The sequence below is a fragment of the Oenanthe melanoleuca genome, chromosome 7 (genome assembly GCF_029582105.1).
Source record: "Oenanthe melanoleuca isolate GR-GAL-2019-014 chromosome 7, OMel1.0, whole genome shotgun sequence".
Lineage (NCBI taxonomy): Eukaryota > Metazoa > Chordata > Aves > Passeriformes > Muscicapidae > Oenanthe > Oenanthe melanoleuca.
The window spans coordinates 10,015,852-10,035,030 of record NC_079341.1 but is presented as its reverse complement, the minus strand read 5'-3'; the positions used below and the strand labels follow the sequence as shown (position 1 = coordinate 10,035,030).

At 36.6% G+C, this 19,179-nt stretch overlaps 1 protein-coding gene across 2 annotated transcripts in view; it reads left to right on the top strand.

Annotated features, from left to right (window-relative positions):
• The window catches only part of RFTN2 (raftlin family member 2), a 31,004-nt gene extending 11,858 nt beyond the window's left edge, over positions 1-19,146 (top strand). For both annotated transcript variants that reach the window (XM_056495954.1, XM_056495953.1), the window contains exons 6-10: positions 1,138-1,338; positions 3,626-3,747; positions 4,861-4,964; positions 10,881-10,959; positions 15,160-19,146. In XM_056495954.1, the coding sequence (XP_056351929.1) occupies positions 1,138-1,338; positions 3,626-3,747; positions 4,861-4,964; positions 10,881-10,959; positions 15,160-15,429 (776 nt within the window). In that variant the 3' untranslated portion in view covers positions 15,430-19,146. The remainder of the gene's footprint in view (positions 1-1,137; positions 1,339-3,625; positions 3,748-4,860; positions 4,965-10,880; positions 10,960-15,159) is intronic.
• The last annotated feature ends 33 nt before the right edge of the window (positions 19,147-19,179 follow it).

Here is a 19,179-nt window from a genome sequence, read left to right as displayed (position 1 = left end):
AGGTTTTTCAGGACATATCTAAAACATATCTATTCTGATGTAAGCACCCGTGAAAGTGATAAAACTGTATAAAAAGAGTCATCTCTTACTGAAATTTCAACTTTTTGTTCTGAATTTGCCTTTTTCTGGGCACCTGATGTCACCTGCAGTGGGTGTAGTAACACTTCTCAAAGCAGAGAGGGATTCTTCCAGATACCGGAGATTACTTAGAGTACAAATCATGGAACTGTCTCTGTTTCTGGAACACGGAGAGTCTGACTTCTTAACTGTGGTCATATAAGCAAATACCTTTGTTTTGATAGTGTAAAACTTTGATGTTTAGAGGTTGGTTTGCATTGATTTAGGCTGCCCAGCAGGATTAGGCAATCTGAGAAGATTTCTGTGCAACTGCTTTATCTTACTTCTCTACACCAGTGATACACAAGTGTATTTGTAGAACTCACATAATTAGGATTTCATAACTTGCACCAGTGATTTCCCAAAATGCTATAGATACGTTAGTTTTTGATGAGTGCTTGCTTGTGACTGGCTTTGTTACAGTGCTGTATTAATACATAGACAGAAAAACAGTTTGAGGATATGTTGGTTTTGTATCCTTAACTTCCACTGATATCAGTTACTATAGGAAACTTCTCTGTTTCTGTAAGCAACTAATTACACTGCTACTTAACTTCAGAAAAGAATGGGTAAAAGTCAGTACAAGACATTCTTTATATTTGCAGGCTTAGAAAATTGTCTTTTGTTTTTGTAATTACAAATATTTGTAGCCAGTGGTGAGTGACTACAAATATTTGCAATACAAATATTTGTATTTGTACAAAACAAGTGGCAGAAATGAAGGCTATTTCTGCTGGGTTTTTCTTAGTCCTTGTATGTTTTCTTTTTTCAAACCCCAGCTACCTGAAGAATTCAGTGACAGCCCAGCTCTAATAAGTTCACATTTTCCTCATATCTCAAAGTGAACCTTCCCTCACACCTTGACCTGAGTGTGTTTAGGCCTTAAGTGGAGCCACATTAAGAAACAATTATTAGAGCAGTTGCTTAGAATTAGAAAATTATGTTAAGGAAGGAGATTAGTAATATTACTAATTTTGGAGCAATGGCTTTGAGGTTCATTTTTCCTTTCTCTCTCCTTAGATAAGCTCTATACAGTCTTCAATGTTTTTGATGATGATTCTACCTGCTGGACCTACCACGAAGGTGTTTTGTCTATGAAAGTAACAAGAAAGGGGCCAGTTGTTAGTACACTGGAAGCAGACTGGCTAGAATTAACTACATTTTATTATAAACAAGGATTGGCTTTAGTTGATTCTTTTGTACACTGGGAAACTTCTAAAGGTGAGTATTGCCCCAGGTTATCATGAAGTCTTTGCTTGTTTATATAGAACTACGTAACTTGAAAAAAAATTATTACTGTATTTTGCTTCTTGATGGGAGGGTATTTATTTAAACGTGTCCAGAAAATAAATTACTCCTTTTTAGGTCAGATTCCACAAATATATAATAGACTAAGTAATTGAAATTTTTGCTTTGTTTTATCAAATTGACAGTGTCCAAAGGAGCAAACTAGAGTAGCTTTATTACAAAATAAACCTTTTGTGCTTGTTCTTCTGGTTTGTTTTGTGCTTTTTCAAGGAAAAGACAATGGGATGAAAAGTGTTTAGAACTCTCAAACTCTTTTGCTGGTAAAATATGTAATTGAGAGATTCATTTCTATTTGAACTGGATTTGTCTGAAAGCCAGAAGTTAAAAGTGTGCAAAAAATAATAGGTAGCTGCTGTTGTACAATTACTTGAAAAAGAAAGTGAAGGAAATGGCAGTAGCCTAGTGTTAGGGGTTACAGACCAAGACAAACTGGCATTAATAAACTCCAAAACAATTAACTATTTTCACAAGTGTTGTTTGATAGCAATCCTACACTTTATACTTCACTAAGGGGATATTCTGGTTGCGTTTGTACCTGTTTCACTTCCACAAAGTTGGAAGTTCTTGATTTTCCACTAGAATCAATTCTTGGAGTGTAAGCAAGCAAAATACAGGGTTGCAGTAAAGTCCTGTCAAATGTTTGTTGAAAAGGTTTCGGGGAGCTTAAACAGTTTTTTGCAATGCTCAAGATGATTAACAGTGAAAAAGATAATTAATAATGTACTGAAGTGGTTTTCCTAAGACATTTTGTCTGCTTTTTTGCATTAATTATAAGAGGAGGGTGAAATTACTGTCAATTTGAGTAATTGTTCTATTTACTATGCCTTATGCATTTTTCTGATAATTTTGATTTAAAACAATATGGACTCATCATCCCCTTTGCAAGACTTCAATTATTGAAGGCCTTAAATTAAAAAAAAACCTGCAAAACATAAGATCTTTGCAAGTTAAATTATGATTCTTCAGAAAGAAAAGCTTGACACTAATGACAAGTGTTCAGTTTTTATTGCTCTCCACGGTTTTGAGTTTGAATCACTGTGTTTCTGTAGCTCTGCAGTAAATTTAGTGACTCAGAGGCACATAACCTCATCAACGTAGATTTACTTCTGATGAAATTTGGCAGCTAGTCCTTCTCAAACTGCATATTTTGTGCACATGAACAGTCTAATGCCACAGTTTGTAGCAGGCATCTTTTTTACTCTGAAACTGTTATTTCTATTTTTTAAGTCAGTGGAAGAACCAGATTTCCTTCAGTGAAGGAAAGGTGAGAATTCAGACTTGTAGTTTTCAATATAAAGTTTTTTTAGAGCTGGAAAAGAACTCTCTGGAGATCTGTTACGGTTCACTGAAGAGTGGTTTTGGCAGCTGTTGAAATTAATCTTTGCAGCTGTTGTCCAACAACAGTTTTACAGTCTTCCTATTTCCCAGAGAGAGAGCTGTCTGCCCTTCTCTGCATGAGTAACTCCCTGTCTTTAATACCCAGGTAATAACATACTTCATCCAGTATTGGAGGGGATTTAATGCTGATATTCTGAGGATTGCATTATTTTGCTATACTGATTTAGTTTATTGGTCAGCTGTTAAGGTAAATCTCCACAAAAGGCTTCCCAAAGGCTGTTAGGAGAAGCAAAACCAGAAAATGAACCAATAATTAATGCACAGCTTTAGTTTGGGCCAAACGGATGCTATCGGTCTTTGACATGTGAGTCAGGGAGTTGTGCCCTGAAACTTCCTTCCCATCAGGAATCCTCCTACAATGACTTGTTTCAGGCTCTTCCTGTGGCCATTTATGTATTTAAGTAGCTGTAGTTGAGCTTTACACTTCATAGTTCACTCATTTTTGTGCTTTCTCCCACCACACCAAAAGCCACATCTTGTCAGAACAATATCAAAGTTGAGAAAAAAAGGGTTGTGCCCATCCTTTGCAAAGGATTTGCTGAATATAGGAAACTGGAATTCATACTGGAGTATAGAAGGGGTTAATGTTTTTGAGAAAGTAGTTGATAGTTCAGTTAGTATAGAAAAAAAGGGATTTTAGTAGTAAGTTGAATTGCACACTCCATAAATAACCACAAATTTGAGTTTGTTGAGTCATTTAATTTTATTTTAGAGGACTGTTCAGTTTTAGAGAGAGAAATATCTTGTGTACATCTTAATAATCTATTAACCTAAAACTTAATGCTTATGTTTATGTTCACAGGGGATTATTTGCCCAAATCTTTAGAAGGATTATTTATCTATGAAGAAGAAGGTGCTGGGGTTCCAGGTTCTAACAGGAAAGGAAATGATGCAATAGTTGTTGAACAATGGACAGTCATTGAGGTAAATAGGTGATGATTTAGAAGTGCTATTTCCTACTTGTATTTTTCTTTGTTTTTTCCTATGGGATGCTGGTACCAGTGTTCCATAAACATTCAGGATGGTTTCCTGAAGTCACCTGCACAGGGTTTACTAAAGCCTCAAATGATAAAAATGAAATCAGATCTGTGATTGGGCATTGGTAAATGTGCATAAAAGAAATATGCCAGAGGAATTCTGGCCTGACATTTGTAAATGTTCGTACTAACAAAAACAACTACAAAAGAAAATGTCTTTGGGGTTTTTTGTGTGTGCTTGAGACCAATTTAGGTGTAATTTTAGCAAGTACAGATGGCATTGATAGTGTGAAGTACTTTATAAAAAATGGGGAGAAAATAGCTAGAACTAGAAAAACAAGAGAAAATTGATAGTGCAGTATGATATTCAGATATGTATTTTTATGAATATTTTACTGCTAAATATGAAAGACTTGGGTTTCCTAATAAATTTACATCTACCGCTGTTGTAGGTTACAGCAATAAAATTACTTAAATTACTCTACAGAAATATTCTAATCTTTCAGCATTATTGGTATGAATGATGTCTGAAAGCAGTTGTTGTTGGATTAAGGTCTTACTTCTGAAATATCCAATGATAAATACATTTACTGATGTGAAAAAAATCAACATCAAACTAAAAACTTGTATATTAAAAAAAAAAAGCACCAAAGGACCCACCAAAACCTTAAGTATGTAGCTAAGTGAGATGTTTATTTTTGACATGTAGAGTAAAAACTGTAAAGATTTCAATTGAGACACCTAGTTATGGTGCTTTAAAAGTTTTAGGCACTAATTTAGCAAAGTGACAAGTTTAGTGAGTGAGATGCACTTTGAATTATGTCTTGATGAGTCAGTGCTCATTGCTAATGTTAATAAATTCTGTTTTTCATGATTTTGTAGTCTTGAACTTTTCAAGTTGTTTTCAGTTTAGAATAATGAATCTCCATCAAACAACATCTTGATGTCATTTCAAAGGACTGTCTCATTAAAAGTGAGAGGGGAGGTGTTATGATTGTGTAGAAATGCAAATGAAACCTGTACAGAGTCTCTTTACTACTTTTTATAATTATTAATGTAGGGGTGTGAAATTAAAACAGATTATGGACCTTTACTGCACACGCTGGCTGAGTTTGGATGGCTCCTGACCTGTGTCCTGCCTACACCAATTGTACGACATGACAGGTACCCAGACTATTGGTTACAGCATTTTTGGTGTGTGTGTCTGAGAATTACCAAAGAATTACTTGCATACTTAAATGTAAAAGGAAGAAAAATGCTGATCATGTTAAATGTGTGTAAAGCTTGAGATGTAAGTAGCATTTTTATGGAGTGCTTTGCCACATATGTGTAGGACTGCTGATTTCAGTGAGTCTAATTCTAAATTTAATATACGTTGTGTAAATCTAAACATGAAAGATTTTATTTAGGAGACTTTTTATTACATACCCAGTCCACAGCAATAGGGTTACTTACTCATGGTTAAACTAGAAACAAGTGTTGAAATATTTCACTAGTTGAGGATGATGGTGGATGACTGATTTAGACTATAGAAAAAGTCATGTTGTCACAAGACAGTCATAGAATATTTGTTGCAAAGGGCAGAGAATGTGCTAATCCAGCAAGTTATTGAGCTGTTTCTCTTCTCTAATATGGACATTATGGTTCACCTCAAATATAGTACCAGATTACTGGATTTCAGGTCTCTAGCAATTATGTTTATGTAGAGCATTGATGGGACTGTCTTCTACCTAAGAAGAGCTAAATTGCAGGTCTGGATTCCTGATAAGGTTTCAGGTTTCAGGCTTTTTTTGGTTTGTTTTTTTTTGGTTTTGTTTTGTTTTTTGTTTTTTGTTTTTTTTTTTTTTTTGTTTTTTTTTTTTTTTTTTTTTTGTTTTTTTTTTTTTGTTGTTGTTTTTTTTTTTTTTTGTTTGTTTGTTTTTGTTTTTTTTTTTTTTTTTGTTGTTGTTGTTGTTTTTTTTGTTTTTTTTTTGTTTTTTTGTTTTTTTTTTGTGTTTTTTTTTGTTTTTTTTTTTTTTGTTTTGTTTTTGTTTTTGTGGTTTTTTTTGTTTTTTGTTTTTTTTTTTTTTAATACACCCACCCTCCCTTTCCCCAAAGAAAAAGGTACTCTGGCTTTCATCACAGTATCAAGCTAAAAATGGCAAATGAAACACTAGACCAAGCTTTCTTAATGCCTCTCTTCTCTCATCTTTTGTTTTTTTTAAAGTTTTCCACCCATTAGATTAAGATTGCCATGCTTCAAAAACAAACAAATGTACTGAGGCAGGGCTTAGGGCTCATTAACAGCTGTGGAAAGAGTGGATGACTTGAGTAATCTTTGGATCGCAGACCTCACTGTGTTAAATCAAGACAGTATGAAAAAGACGTGAATGAAAGCTTCTAAAAAAACTGCTGCAAGAAAGTGGAGTTCTGGTCAGCTGATTTGACAGAATTGAATCAACTCACCCCAGAAGGAGACTTTTGTGATCAGGAAATAGGTGTTGGGTTTTTTTGGCAGTGTTTTTTCTAATAGTTGATTTTAACCACCTGGGTAAATGCAAAGACAAAGATGTTGTGGTAAAATATGGCATGCTCTGTTGCTTTTATTTTTAAGGGTTTCTGTTTTGTTTTCCTCTGGAAGAAGAAGCTGTTTTCAGAAAATGAAACAAATATTTATCCTTTAATTTCTTCAATAATTTTGTTGTCTGAGTTTATTAGCTTTGAGCATGGTGACTTATAGGCTATATGAACTACTGGACATGGTTTTCATAACAGTTGAAATTTTGGCCAAATCTTAGAGCTTGAGAGTAAGTCTTCAGAATCTGGGTATAATCTCTGAAGAATGCCAGTGAAGAATGGGAGGGAGATTTTAGTAGTCATGGTGTGTTCTGAGTCATAGGATGAGAGAATATTTAACTTCCAATCTTTTGTGTTCCACAAGCAGTGTAACTGAACCCATCCCCACAGGGTTTGGACAGCAGGGTCAGGAATGTCCTGAGCAGCAGCTGAGTGACACTCTGGGAGTGTCAGCCTGTGCTTGCAGCACATCAGATGGTGCTGGTTTGTACCACAGAGATCACAGAGCCAAGGCAGGGCCAACTAAAAGAGGCAAAGTGCTGTAAGAAAAAAATAATAGGATGCAGTGCTATAGGAAGCATTAGGAGATTGATTAGGCTGAAACTTTTCCTTGAATTAGTGAGAATATACCAGGAAGGTATTTAGGTCTCAAATATTGCTGTATCCCAGATGTGAAACAACAAGAGCATGAATAGCAGTGCTCATGCTTAAAGGGGTTGTATCCTGGCCAAATCTGAAACTGGATTCATTTTGTGTCCACACTAGAGTAACTCAGCCTAATAAAAACCATTTGTTTTCTGGCCTAAGTGGTTGAGTAGGAGTCTGTATGAATTGTCTAGTGCTTGGTATCCCATTGTAGCTTGTGAGTTACTCTTGGAAGAATTAGAATGAATCATGTTTTGTGTGCCTGTAGCATATCTCATATACAGCAATTCAAATTGCTTTAATAGAGGAAAAAAGCTTGTGAACAAGAATTCCTAATTAGGGATTGAGAATTCATGAGAATCAGAAAATGACTGTCTTCCTGTTCTCATAGGCTGAGTAGTGATTGATAACTACTATTTTTAGGCATTGATGTTGATATTTAAAGAAGAGAACAAATTCCTGCATGGTTACTGTGTGTCTGCTATGAAAGATGCCATTACTGTGGTGGTGTTGGGTTGTCCTAGGAATGCAAAAGTCCTAATAAAGAAGGACACTTTATGCTGCTCAACAGCTGTTTTTTTTCCCAGACTTGAAACTCTGAGCTCAAAACCCAGCTTGAATATTAAGAGGCTTCAGAAAAACTGAAAAAAAAACCAAAATAAGCTACAATTTGGGATGATCTGACAAAATTATGTTTTCATGTTTATCTTCAAAATAGAATTTGTGCATAGTATTTAAAGAAAATTTTATCTATTATCCCCATTTTTACTCACTGTAGTACTTTCCTGTATTCTGTCTTCCTTTTCTCCTAGTTTATGGCAAAGCTTTCTTTTGTCTCATATATTTGTGAATATCTAGAAAATACTTTGCTTGTAAATTAGTGCAAATGCAGCTTTTAGTATGGTGTTACCATGGGTTTGTAGAAGTCCATGAAATACATGTTTGTGGTTGAAATTAGAATTATTTTTAAAGCTTTTTAAATTTTTCATTGAATAGTAGATCCTTTAAGCCAGGATACTTAATATCCCAGGCTGGCGTCTGTCTCAAAACTGAAAGTCTAGATGCTATCCAGTTCTAAAGGAGTGCAAAGTTTTATTTTGAGAAATGAAAAAAAAAAAAAAAAAAACAAAAAAAACCCCAACAACCCCAACAAATTAAAAAAACCCTTGAATACATGAAAATAATTTCTCTTATTCCCTTTGTTCATTTTCAGAAAATCTTGTCTAACATCTCTTTTAAGTGCTTTGTATATCAAATATTCATGCATTTCAAAAAATGGATCTGTGAAAACCAGAGCCATTGGCAGTACTACTGAGCATGTAGCCTCCTGGTCGTTTTGGAGGACTTAAATATAGGCGTGTAAGAGGACACAGTTTTTTGCCTATACAGCATAAGCAGACAAACAAATTGCTGGTGTTTCAAGAAAAGAGTCTCTGTCGCTCTTCATCACTCTTGAAAGAAGAGACAGGAAAAAGGCTTCAGCAGCCTTATTCTGCAGTTACCTTTATTTCCCTTCACTGATTACTCTAGTCCCTGAAAATGGGCAGGGCAGACTGTGGGCAATGCAGTGCAAAAACACTGACTTTATGGTTATTAATTTATCCTAGCTCACTACTTAATCTGTGTTTTCAAAATGCCCTGACTCATGAGGCAAAGAGGGAATGTAGAAATGTGAGGGAAACTATGGGACTTCCCTTGTTCTAAGCACTTTTTTCTCATTTAAATTCTGTGGAAATCCCACTGTCATTCAGTTCTTTGTGAATTAAGCTCATAGCAGCTTTGTCGTGTGCGGCATTTTAATAAGGTCAGACTTAGAAATCTGTTAATTTACTTCTTGTCTACTCACCATCATGTCCTTTTTCTGTTCTAGTAGAATTTGTACAAGCTGTAGCTTAATGTTTGGGTTTTTTTCTTTTCTCTGAAGGAATGCAGACACTGTTACAAAATAAGCCTTAGGCTCTTCCCCTGCCAGGGACTGTGCTCAGCCTTGTTGCTTGGAAGAGACATTTTTCAATTGATCAAAAGAGACATAACTGAAGCACAGAGAAATACCTAGCCAAGTGGAATAAGGTTTGTTTTAAGGAATGCAGGATTGTAGATTTCCTAGTAATGACATAAAATCTAAACACTTTTAATGAATGCAAATAGTGAGGTAGGTACTCTTGGAACAGGAAACCTTGTTAGGCTTAAGGAAATGAATGAATTTGTTCTCCATTTTTGTTTTTCCCACAAGCTGCAGTTTTTAATTCTCTGTTCTCATCCAAGGAAGACATGCAAAGATATGCCATGACCTGAGTTCAGCTGAACTGAAAGGAAGATTGTGAGGGGCCAAACACAGTCACAAATCCATCATCACTGACTGTTGATCTGAGTGGTTGTCCATGCAACTTTCTCAGAGCCTACTTCCAGAAGCTTTACTAGGGCAGGCTGTTAACAAGCTCTTCTGAGTTCATAGGAACAGTTTTAAATACAAAATAATTTTCAGTTGTGAGATATGCATCAGTTACCTTAACTTCGTGTATGTGGTTGTTGACCTTGTGACATATCCATTCTGAGGTAAAAGCTTATGTTGTTTTAGTAGTTCTTTCTGTAATGTTATGTATAGTAACAGTTTTATGATTTATAGAATAGGTAGAATCATAAATACTTCAAATGAACTCCCATCTCTTTGGTTTTTCTATTTTGTGGCATATTTAGTGCACTCTTAAGTCTGTACTCACCTTTTTGCCAAGCAATTTCAGTGTTTTGCCTTTATATGCTTAAAGGTCTTACTGAATATTGCCCAGAAGCAGCTGGGGGGAGAAGAGCTTATTAAAATTTAGTATTTGATATTTTGAAGAACACAGGAATTTTTGAAATCTTATCATTCTAGAGTTCTCATCTTGAAATAGTTTTACTTTCAGTGATATGGAATTGGGGTTTGTATTATATATCCTGTCAATGGGACAACATGTATTTTTGGTGGAAAGGTGATGGAAATACATTAAAACTTAAGGAGGATGTATTTATCACCACTACTAAAGGGGAGTAATGCTTATGAAACATCATATCAGTAATATCTGCTCTGGAGAGCAACTTTACTTGTCATGTTAATTTTTCTACAGGTATTCCCTTTTGGAAAAAACCCACACATTTGCTTTGCCTACCACAACAGTATTAGTATCTGTAAAAGTTTCAAGACTGAAATTGCTCTTTATTTTTTCCTTCTTTATTTTTCTTACTAAATTATTCTCTTGTCCTGCCTATGCCAGTACCTCCCTTGTTCAGAACACCTGGTGTCATTCATCTCATTCTTGATATAAAGCTTACTAAAACTGAGCTGAAGCCCTTTATCCACAGGTGGTGAGGCAGCAAGCTTATCCTGCTGTGTCAGTTAGATGACATTTTACAACTTTTATTTAGCAATAAAGAATGTTAATTCCCAAGTTTCATACCACAAAGTATTGAGACATTTGTTGAAGCTGTGGATCTGATAAGATTAGGCTTGGTTGTTGCGACATCATAATATGTCACTGTATATATAACAGTGAAGATTAAATTAAAAAAAAGACTTATGGAGTTTTGCTTCAGACATAAATGTGCAGACTTGGATTAAAGTAGGAGCTCTGATACTTAAACTTTCAGGAGCACACATGTTAAATAATTCCAGTCATTACTGATCTGTCCGTATTTTCATGTGCATAACCTTAACCCAGTTCTATGCTTCTGTTTTTTAATAAATATCATTATAGAACCATTGAGGAATTAATAAACTGGACAATACTCTGTAGTCTGTCCTCTTCTCACTGATGGATTTATACTCACTTTAAAGTTAACTTTGAATATGTTAGTGACAATTATTGCTTTTAAAACATGGAAACTATTTTCTTTATATTTTAGTGAAGGAAATCTGGCCACAAAGCAAGTAATTTTTCTTCAGAGACCTGTTATGTGGAGTTCTGCTGTCCAGACACCAGAGGTGAGTAACATATTTGTGGTATTAATATAAAAAAAATTAGTACTTTACATAATGGTAAGATATAGAAACAAACTAGACTCAGGATGAGCAGCAGGGGAAAGTGGCAGAACAAGGTTTCCCCTCAAACAAGTTCAGGTTCATGGATGTATTTTGCAGCTGGACCACATGTTATTTTTTTTTTCCTCAACAGTTATTTTTTCAGCCATGGAGAAAAGCATAAGCATGCTAAAAACCTGGTTTGTGCTGAGGAATTACTGTGTCTCAGGTGAATGAGGTTGGCTATGCTATATTTCCTTGGAAGTCTTTAGGGAGTCTTAAAAATTCTGATCAAAATCCTGCAGCTCTTGTGCATGAAACAGAAAACCATTTTGACCTTCAAAATGTCTACTTCCACATTCCTAGAAGGAAGCTCTGTTAAGCTGTGCTGTAAGGGATGCTGTCATCTGCAGGATATCAGGGTGAAGGGCTGTTGCATGAAACTGTGTGACAGAGATAGAGGCTTTAAAATTCCTGCAACTGAACCTCAATAACTCTTTGCCACTTTTGATTGGAACTCCCATAACAGTGGTTGTGTCAAGTGGTTGTATCAAGTGCTTTGAGCATTCAGTGACTGACAGTCTCCACATTCTGCTCAAAATCAGTGTCGCAATTACTGCACCTGCAAAGTCCTGCAGTAAATCTTGCTCTGCCCAGAGAAAGGTGAAGTCCTGGTGGGCTTTTCTTTGCCAGGTCTTTTGATGTGCTGTGATGGGTTTCCATTTGTGGTTATTTCTTGTTTTCAGTGGCTGGTCAGCCTTTCTCCATTCAACATGTCTTTCCTGTGATAATCTTAAGCAGTTAGGAAAGCTAAGTTTTCAATCATATCCAGCAGTGGAACAGTAACTTTACAAACTTATTCATGGCATGTAATTATATGGCAGTGATACCTAGCTGCTTCTTTCTCTATTTGTATGAATACTTCCATAAGTCTCTAAATTTCTTGCATTTGTATTTGATCTTTCTGTTTTTTACTGTGTGTTCAGTGTGTTGCCATCATCTGTGTTTTCCTTTGTTTAGTGTTTCTAAAATATACTCTTCCTTTTTTTGTTCTTCTTCAGGATTCTGCTTATCTCTAGCCTAACTTCCTTCAGTGTGTCCCCTGATAATTAGTACTTCCATGCCTGGAAGAATTTGCCTTCAACATGCACAGTTCAAGTCCTGTTTTATTGTTTTTGTCTCTGCCACTGTCTCAATTCCCAAATGGTTCTTGTATGCTATCATTTATTTCTTCATTTTCAGAATTGGAGCTTTTGCTTTTTTGCTCTTCAATGTTCTATGTAGTCTCCTTTCACAGTTACTTAATCTCGCTCCATTCATACCCTCTTCTGAGTTCTGCCAGTGGAACTTTTTCCCTAACCATCCTCTGTGTCAAAAGCATCTCTAGCTTTTATCTTTAAAACCTTCTGCCTTCTCTCACATGCCTGACATTATAGCCTTTACTTTTTTTCCCTAATACATTCCTGAAAGTATGTTTTGGACCACAATTTTTTTATAGCAACATGGTAAATGTATAAAGCAATATCACATCAGTCATAAAATAATTCTTTTTCTGGTATTTTTCCCTTGGTGAGGCATAATGTGTCTCTTAAAAGGCAGTGTAACTGTGACAAGTTTGATTCTGCCATGAGATGTAACACAAACCAGTTCTGTAAAAACATTCAGTCTGAGGAACTGATGAATCTTTGAGACATGGCTTAAATTAAAAATAAGAAGCATTGTACTCACTGTTTAAACTCTTTTTACCCTGTTGTGGGGTGATGAGCAGCCTTGGGTTATACAAATAAAATGTGTTTTGTAGTTGTTGTTTAAATTTGTTGGAATGGGAAATGTTTGACTTCAGAATTAAACATACTCAAAGTAAACAAGAAATAGCTGATTTGTAGCCATTTACATCAGGATTTCTGTGTTTGAAATCTGAACAAAATGTGCTTTTTTAGTACCAGTGAGTGTTTTGCTTCTCTACCAGGAAATTTCAGTATGCTGAGGTCATTTAGCTTGGGATAAATTGGTAACTGGGGCTGAAGCTGAAATATTTAACAGAGTTACATTTTCCTTCTGTTTTGCCAGTTACGTTGGTTTTCCCCATAATTTTAATATATTTACTTTGTTGCTTTGTTTACCAAAATCTTTGCTAGCTTTGCTTTGAGTGCCTAGGTTTCAGGTGTAAAACAAGCTATTGAAATTTCAAAGCATTCCCTTTTGCTTTAGAAACTTTAATGCTTGGGGAAGGTTGAGGTTTTTACTTTGATTGTTTGTTTGATTTTGTGAAGGGTTTTTTGTTTTCTGTAACTTTTATTTGAAATGTCCCTTGGACACTGACACAGCTGTAGGACTTTATCAAACTGTTGCAAACTTTCTTGTAAAAACACTTAATTCCTGTGATTGTATGTTGTTGGTCATGACATCTTCCTTTTCATTTTCACTCTGTATCTGTTCACTTATGTTCATATTACATTAAAGCTGATGTTAAAAAAATTTTCACATCCACAGCTTAGGATGTTTTTGAAACACAGACATATTTCAGGTACCTAAAATTTAAGTTAAAAAAAAGACTGCATCACAACTTATGATTATTTAAGCATACACATGTTGTCAACTTAGATACCTTAAGAAGAATGCTGCTAACAAGGCTCTTTCATTACTGAAATAAGAAAGCAGCCTCATCCAGGCCTTCTCATCACTTAACTGTCAAGCCCTGGTCACTTCACTTTCCAGATCCCCACAGTACAGCAAGGTCTGGCCATGGAAGGATCTGTGCTCCTTAGGCATGTCCAGCTGTTGGACCTCTGTGACTTCCATTCTGGAGAATGGCAGCACAGGGTATGGGGTGTTTTCTGTATTCAGAGTATCTTTTTGTATTGTTGGATTTAATTTAGCATTGTAATTTCTAAAGTAAGTTTTGCTTCAGTAAGAAATGAGGGGAATCTCCCATTACTTGGTCTCTTAATCTCACAGGGTGCCTTTTCTGAGGATAGAATGTGTTCTGTCCTCACATCTCATCTCTCTGCCTTGTATATTTGTGGGGTAGTGTGTTATGGCCTGGCTTACAATTTATGTGATAGTACAAAAGCTTGGGTTACAAGGACTGTATCCTGTCTCAGTTTGTCACATACCATTTGCTTTTCTAAGAAAGAGTTGACAAGGATGAGATGCAAAATGGACCCATGCAGTGCTTGAGGGTTTGGTTTTTTTTTTCTTCTCTATTTCCCTTAAGCAGACTTTTCCATCCTCTTACTGTGGCAGTCAGGCAAAACTTCCTTCTTTTTCTCCTGAGGCAATGCTGTTTCCCCTTGTCTAATTTCCCAATGTCCCCTGTAACATGTTTCCTTTAGCCACATGGGCCATTGTGTTTTCTGATTCACAAGGATTTGAGAAAACACCTAGCAGTGTACAGAAGCAGGGCACAAACTTGGCAAAGCATAGTAAAAGTCTGTGGAGTGTTCTGGTTTTTTTTTTTAGGTGTCTGCACTGTGTCCTTCATGCAGTGAAATGCAGCTCTGTGCTGAGGCTAGATTCTCTCTTAGCTACGTGTTCTCCTTCTGTGGGCAGGGCAGCGTCTCCTGGCAAGCATCTGGTGTAGTTGTGCTAGTGCTGAGAGCAGGGCTCCAGGCAGCTGCTCAGGGCACTCCAGCCTTGCTGACCCTGCTCCTCTGTATGACTCAAGGCACTGACATTGTCTCTGGAGGTTCTACATCATCACAGATCTCAGGGACTCGGGTAGCTCCTGATGCTGAACTGAGATAAACCTTTTATTTATTGTTGTGCCTCAGACAACCCTTAGCATAGTCTGCTAAGTCTGTTGTTTGCAGAAATCATGATCTGCTTACTTTTCTTTTTGGCATTGGCAACCATCACTTCAATAGGAAAGATGTCAGGCAGTTCCAGTACTAATGTCAGACTATTTATACTGAGTTCCTCCTGTGCAAGGACTCTGTAGATCCCATTTCAAATGACTGTATAGAGCAGCCACTGACTTCTATCTGCATAGATTTACCATGGGAATTGTAATTGCCTCCTCAGATAATGGCATATTTCTTGAAAATTGCACTCAAGTGTTAAAATGCAGCTGCACTAAATCTATCCATGATTCATTGCAAAGTGTTTGGCTGGATTGGTTTTCCCTTAAGTAAGCTATCATTTCAATATCCTCTTGTTTTTCAGAGGAAATCCTTAAGACAAGTGACTGGGGAAGAAAAAGGCAGAGTGTCCAGCAGAAGTGTTGGATCAGATACAGCTACTTCTTGCCCTGTAGAAACTGGACAACCATCTGATGAGTTTCACCTATCTCCTTCTAAACAATATTGGATCAAGGAGGGATCCTCCCATTATGGAGGCTTTCCAGGATTCAGTAGCAGTGATGGAGTATTAAGGGAACTGGATGATGGACAATTTGACCAGGAAGATGGAGTCACTCAGGTCACGTGTATGTGATAAGTAAGTAACTGCTTCAAATGGACATGTACATAAATTACACAAATGGATTTTTTTAAAAATTACACTACTTTGAACACATTGGTATAATCCTATGACTTTCCAAACTCCTTTTGTATTTTTGTCATTTTCCTTATTGTGTTAACCCTACTGTAGTAATAATACTACTGCAAAATAATTTTTCTGTCTTTAATAGTATAACTTGGGTGCTCTGCTAAGTTGTTAATGCTTTTGACAAGCAAGGAAGCAAAAGCTGCAAAACAGTGACAGTTTGAATTGTGTGAAAGGAATGAGGATGTTTAGAATTTTCCACAAGCTGGAGCAATGTTTTGGGGTTGGTTTGGTTGTTTTGTTGTTTGAGGCTTTTTAAGGATGTTGTTAATACTGAAAAAATGAACTGTCTGGCTGTTGTTGAGTTTTAATACAATTTTCACTTTATTTGCCTTGCGTAAGTTCAAAAGCCTAGAGAAATGTCGAGTCTTAGACTAGAGTGTTAATAATTTAAGCTACATTCAGACTTGGTATGGACAGAAAAACTCAGGAGGCTGTAGGTAGGTAGCTTGCTCCTGGAATACAACTTCAATTATGCAGTTTTCACAGGGTTCCTTGTACATGTAAGCCAGGAGCTTATAGCTTGTATTATAGTGATGTGTTCATAATATACTTGTGAGTGGAAATTAAGAACTGCTCATTCCCTGAAAGATAACTTGCAGTCTGTAAACAAGTAGTTTGAGAAGCTCCCTAGGACACATTCAGGGCAATGTGCACAGTGATGCTGCTAATGCATAGGAAGAGGATGTAGGCTAAACTTCATAGGCAGTATTAGATGGGTGTATATATAAAAATGTCTCAGCTAAATGTATCACACTGGATAAAGTGTATTGAGCTGCATCCAATACCAGACTTGATGTTCAGAGGAAAGGATCAAGTTGCTGTGCTTCCATCCTTACTGTAGGGAGGAGCTGCTTGTGTTAAGGGATGTTAATTAAGGCTAGTAGGGTGCTGTGGAGTGCTATTATGCTGCTGTCTGGGAAGTGTATTTTACCTAGGAGAAACTGAATAAAAATACATCTCCAGAAGGTAAATGTGATTATAACTAAAATAGGCATTTTTCACATAGTTTTAGAAGAAAAAAAATTTATAAATGCTCATCATGTTTAAGCTAGTGCAAAATAATTTGGTCAAAATAAGTCAGAACAGAACTGAACAAATATATTTATAACTCCACTCTCAGTACAGCACCCACATCACCCAGGGATTTTGGCACCTGTTTTTGTGTGTTGTGCTGCAAACATAGATGTCATGAATGATTTACCTGCAACACCCTGTTCCCCATGGATGGCGTCCCACCAGCTGCTGTGGGATTCTGCCTACTCCACAGTGGTAGATGCTGGCACTAAATGCAGTGGTAAGATTAATGCAGTGATAGGAACACCAACAATTAACTCCAAATAAGCACCCCAGGAGGTGGCCAGGATAGTACTGGAGGTTCAACTGCAGTCTCAGAGCTGTGCAGAAAGAACATGAGCAGTAAATGCTTATTTCAGTAAGCAAAACTAATTCATGCAGAAAAATAGTTTAATTGTATAGGGTAGGGGGAAAACCCATTCTACTGACATGATTAGCATTGCGGGAGCTTAAAACAATATTGCTTTGGAGCTGCTTCCTGATTTATTTGTGAAATTATTACTGGCTGGCTTGCTTATTTTTTTCTTTGGAAGAGCAACTCTTAACTGTAATGAGTTGGGAGTTTGCTTCCAGAAACGTCTCTAGCTCTGGAGGTTAGCTTCAACTTCTTTTTTCCACTGGATGCTATGGGGAGTGATGGGGGCACCTCAAATAGGAGGTACAGTGAGAAACCCCTTCTGGCAAAGGCTCTTTCCCCACCTTTCCCACCAGCATCTGGAGGTCAGGGATGTGGGGCATGAGCCTTGTGTTCATTCCCTGCCTGGGGCACTGAAGGGAGGATGATGCCCCCTGCTGTAGGGGCGCAAGTGCTGGGCTGGCTGTCCCTGCAGAGCCTGCCCCAAGTGCTGCTTTCTCCTGTGGCACTTCTCGGGGAGCACTGGTCGTGGTCACAGCAGGAGTCTCCTCCATGGGACACAGATGGGGAAGAAATATGAAAATGCAAATTGCAGCCATCCCTGGCAGAAAGCTAGGTAACTCTAGCATATTAAAAATGAGTAACAGCTGGTCTTGTGAACCTGGAATACGTTGCTCTACTTCCAGAAGTATCTTTTTATTACTTATCCAAAACTTGTGTAATTTTAATCATTGGTCATTCTCCATACAAGTGAAATCTCCAAAATGGGCAAAAATTGGTCCAATTTTTTGGTCCAAACTCCAGTTCTGAATATTTCAAGTTAGAGCTTTTAAAATATATCAAAGAAATAACCTTTTATAAAGCAAGATCCTTGCTGAAGATATTAACATTAGTGAACCCTAAACCAAAACTGAGCTATAGGTATTTAAGTAAGTTACAAGGTATAAAGTGGTAAATTTAATGTAGTTACTCTTTCTAGAATGCATTCATTGGATAAAAATTACTTAACTTTTAACTGAGATCTTCCCATATCACCTGTTGAAAGTCAGAAAATTCACATAAAATAGTATGTTTCTAAGAGAAATATTCTACTTGCAATTAGTGGGATGTACATAAGAGAGACTGTGTTTTGGAACTAAGGTGGAAATTGAGTATGACCTGGATGTCCACAGGTACATTAGAAAATCAGCACTTTTAGCAAGAAAGCCTTTTCTTTTTTAATAAAATAAAGCCATATTCTTTTTCAGTAGCCCTCAGTTTTAACTGTGCTTTAGTCCTTGCTCGTGAATCTTACAGATATTGACAATGCTGCAAACCTCTGAATTTCTTTCTGTCTTTTTAATGCAGCATAACTATACTAAATTGTTTCCTCTGAACCCACTCAGCAATTCCTGGATTGTTCATGATAGTTGGGTTTTTTTAATGTCATTTGTCTCATAGTATCAACCTGTGCTGTAGAAATATTCATCTGAATTGTTTGTTTTTGGTAGTCAGGACAAGTTGCTTGCTCAGCCTGTGTGAAGACAGTGCAAGAATTATCTTCATGCACTTGACCACTCATCCTCTTAAGGCTTGGATGCTGAAACTGAAAAAATTAAAAATGCTTTTAAAACAAATTATGGAAAATCTTCTGGTTTGTTCCTTGTAGTAAAAAATTCTGAAAGACAACTCTATCTCACTTGGATGAGTGAAAAAGGGAAGGTGAAATCTGGGTATAGATTTGATTTCAGATCCTCATCACCTGTCTGGCACAAACCAGAGCATTAAGGTTTGCCTTTACTGGGGTGGTGACCAGCACTGTCCGTTAAGTAAAGCAGCTTTGTAAATCAGAAGAATTCTCTGAAAAAAATACTAAGTACATTTTCTGTAGTCAGCAACAAGACTTCAGCCAGGAGCCTTGTATTTGAAATGTAGTAGGGAAACCCCTCTGCTGATTGTGATAACAGAAATGCTCTGCAACTATTAGAACAGAAGGTAGCCAATAGTGTTCATGAAACTCTGCAAAAGACTGTTTATAATTTCTGATGCTTAAATTGTTTGGAGAGGAACTAGTTTTCCAGTGTTTACAAACAGGAAAAAGCTGTCCACAGTTAAATTTTGTACTTTGCTTATTAACTGTCAGGACAGTTTATTTACATACTTGGTCAACTGCAATAAATGGCTGCTTCACTTGTTTCTGGTCTGTAAAATATTTTTTTTTGTATAGG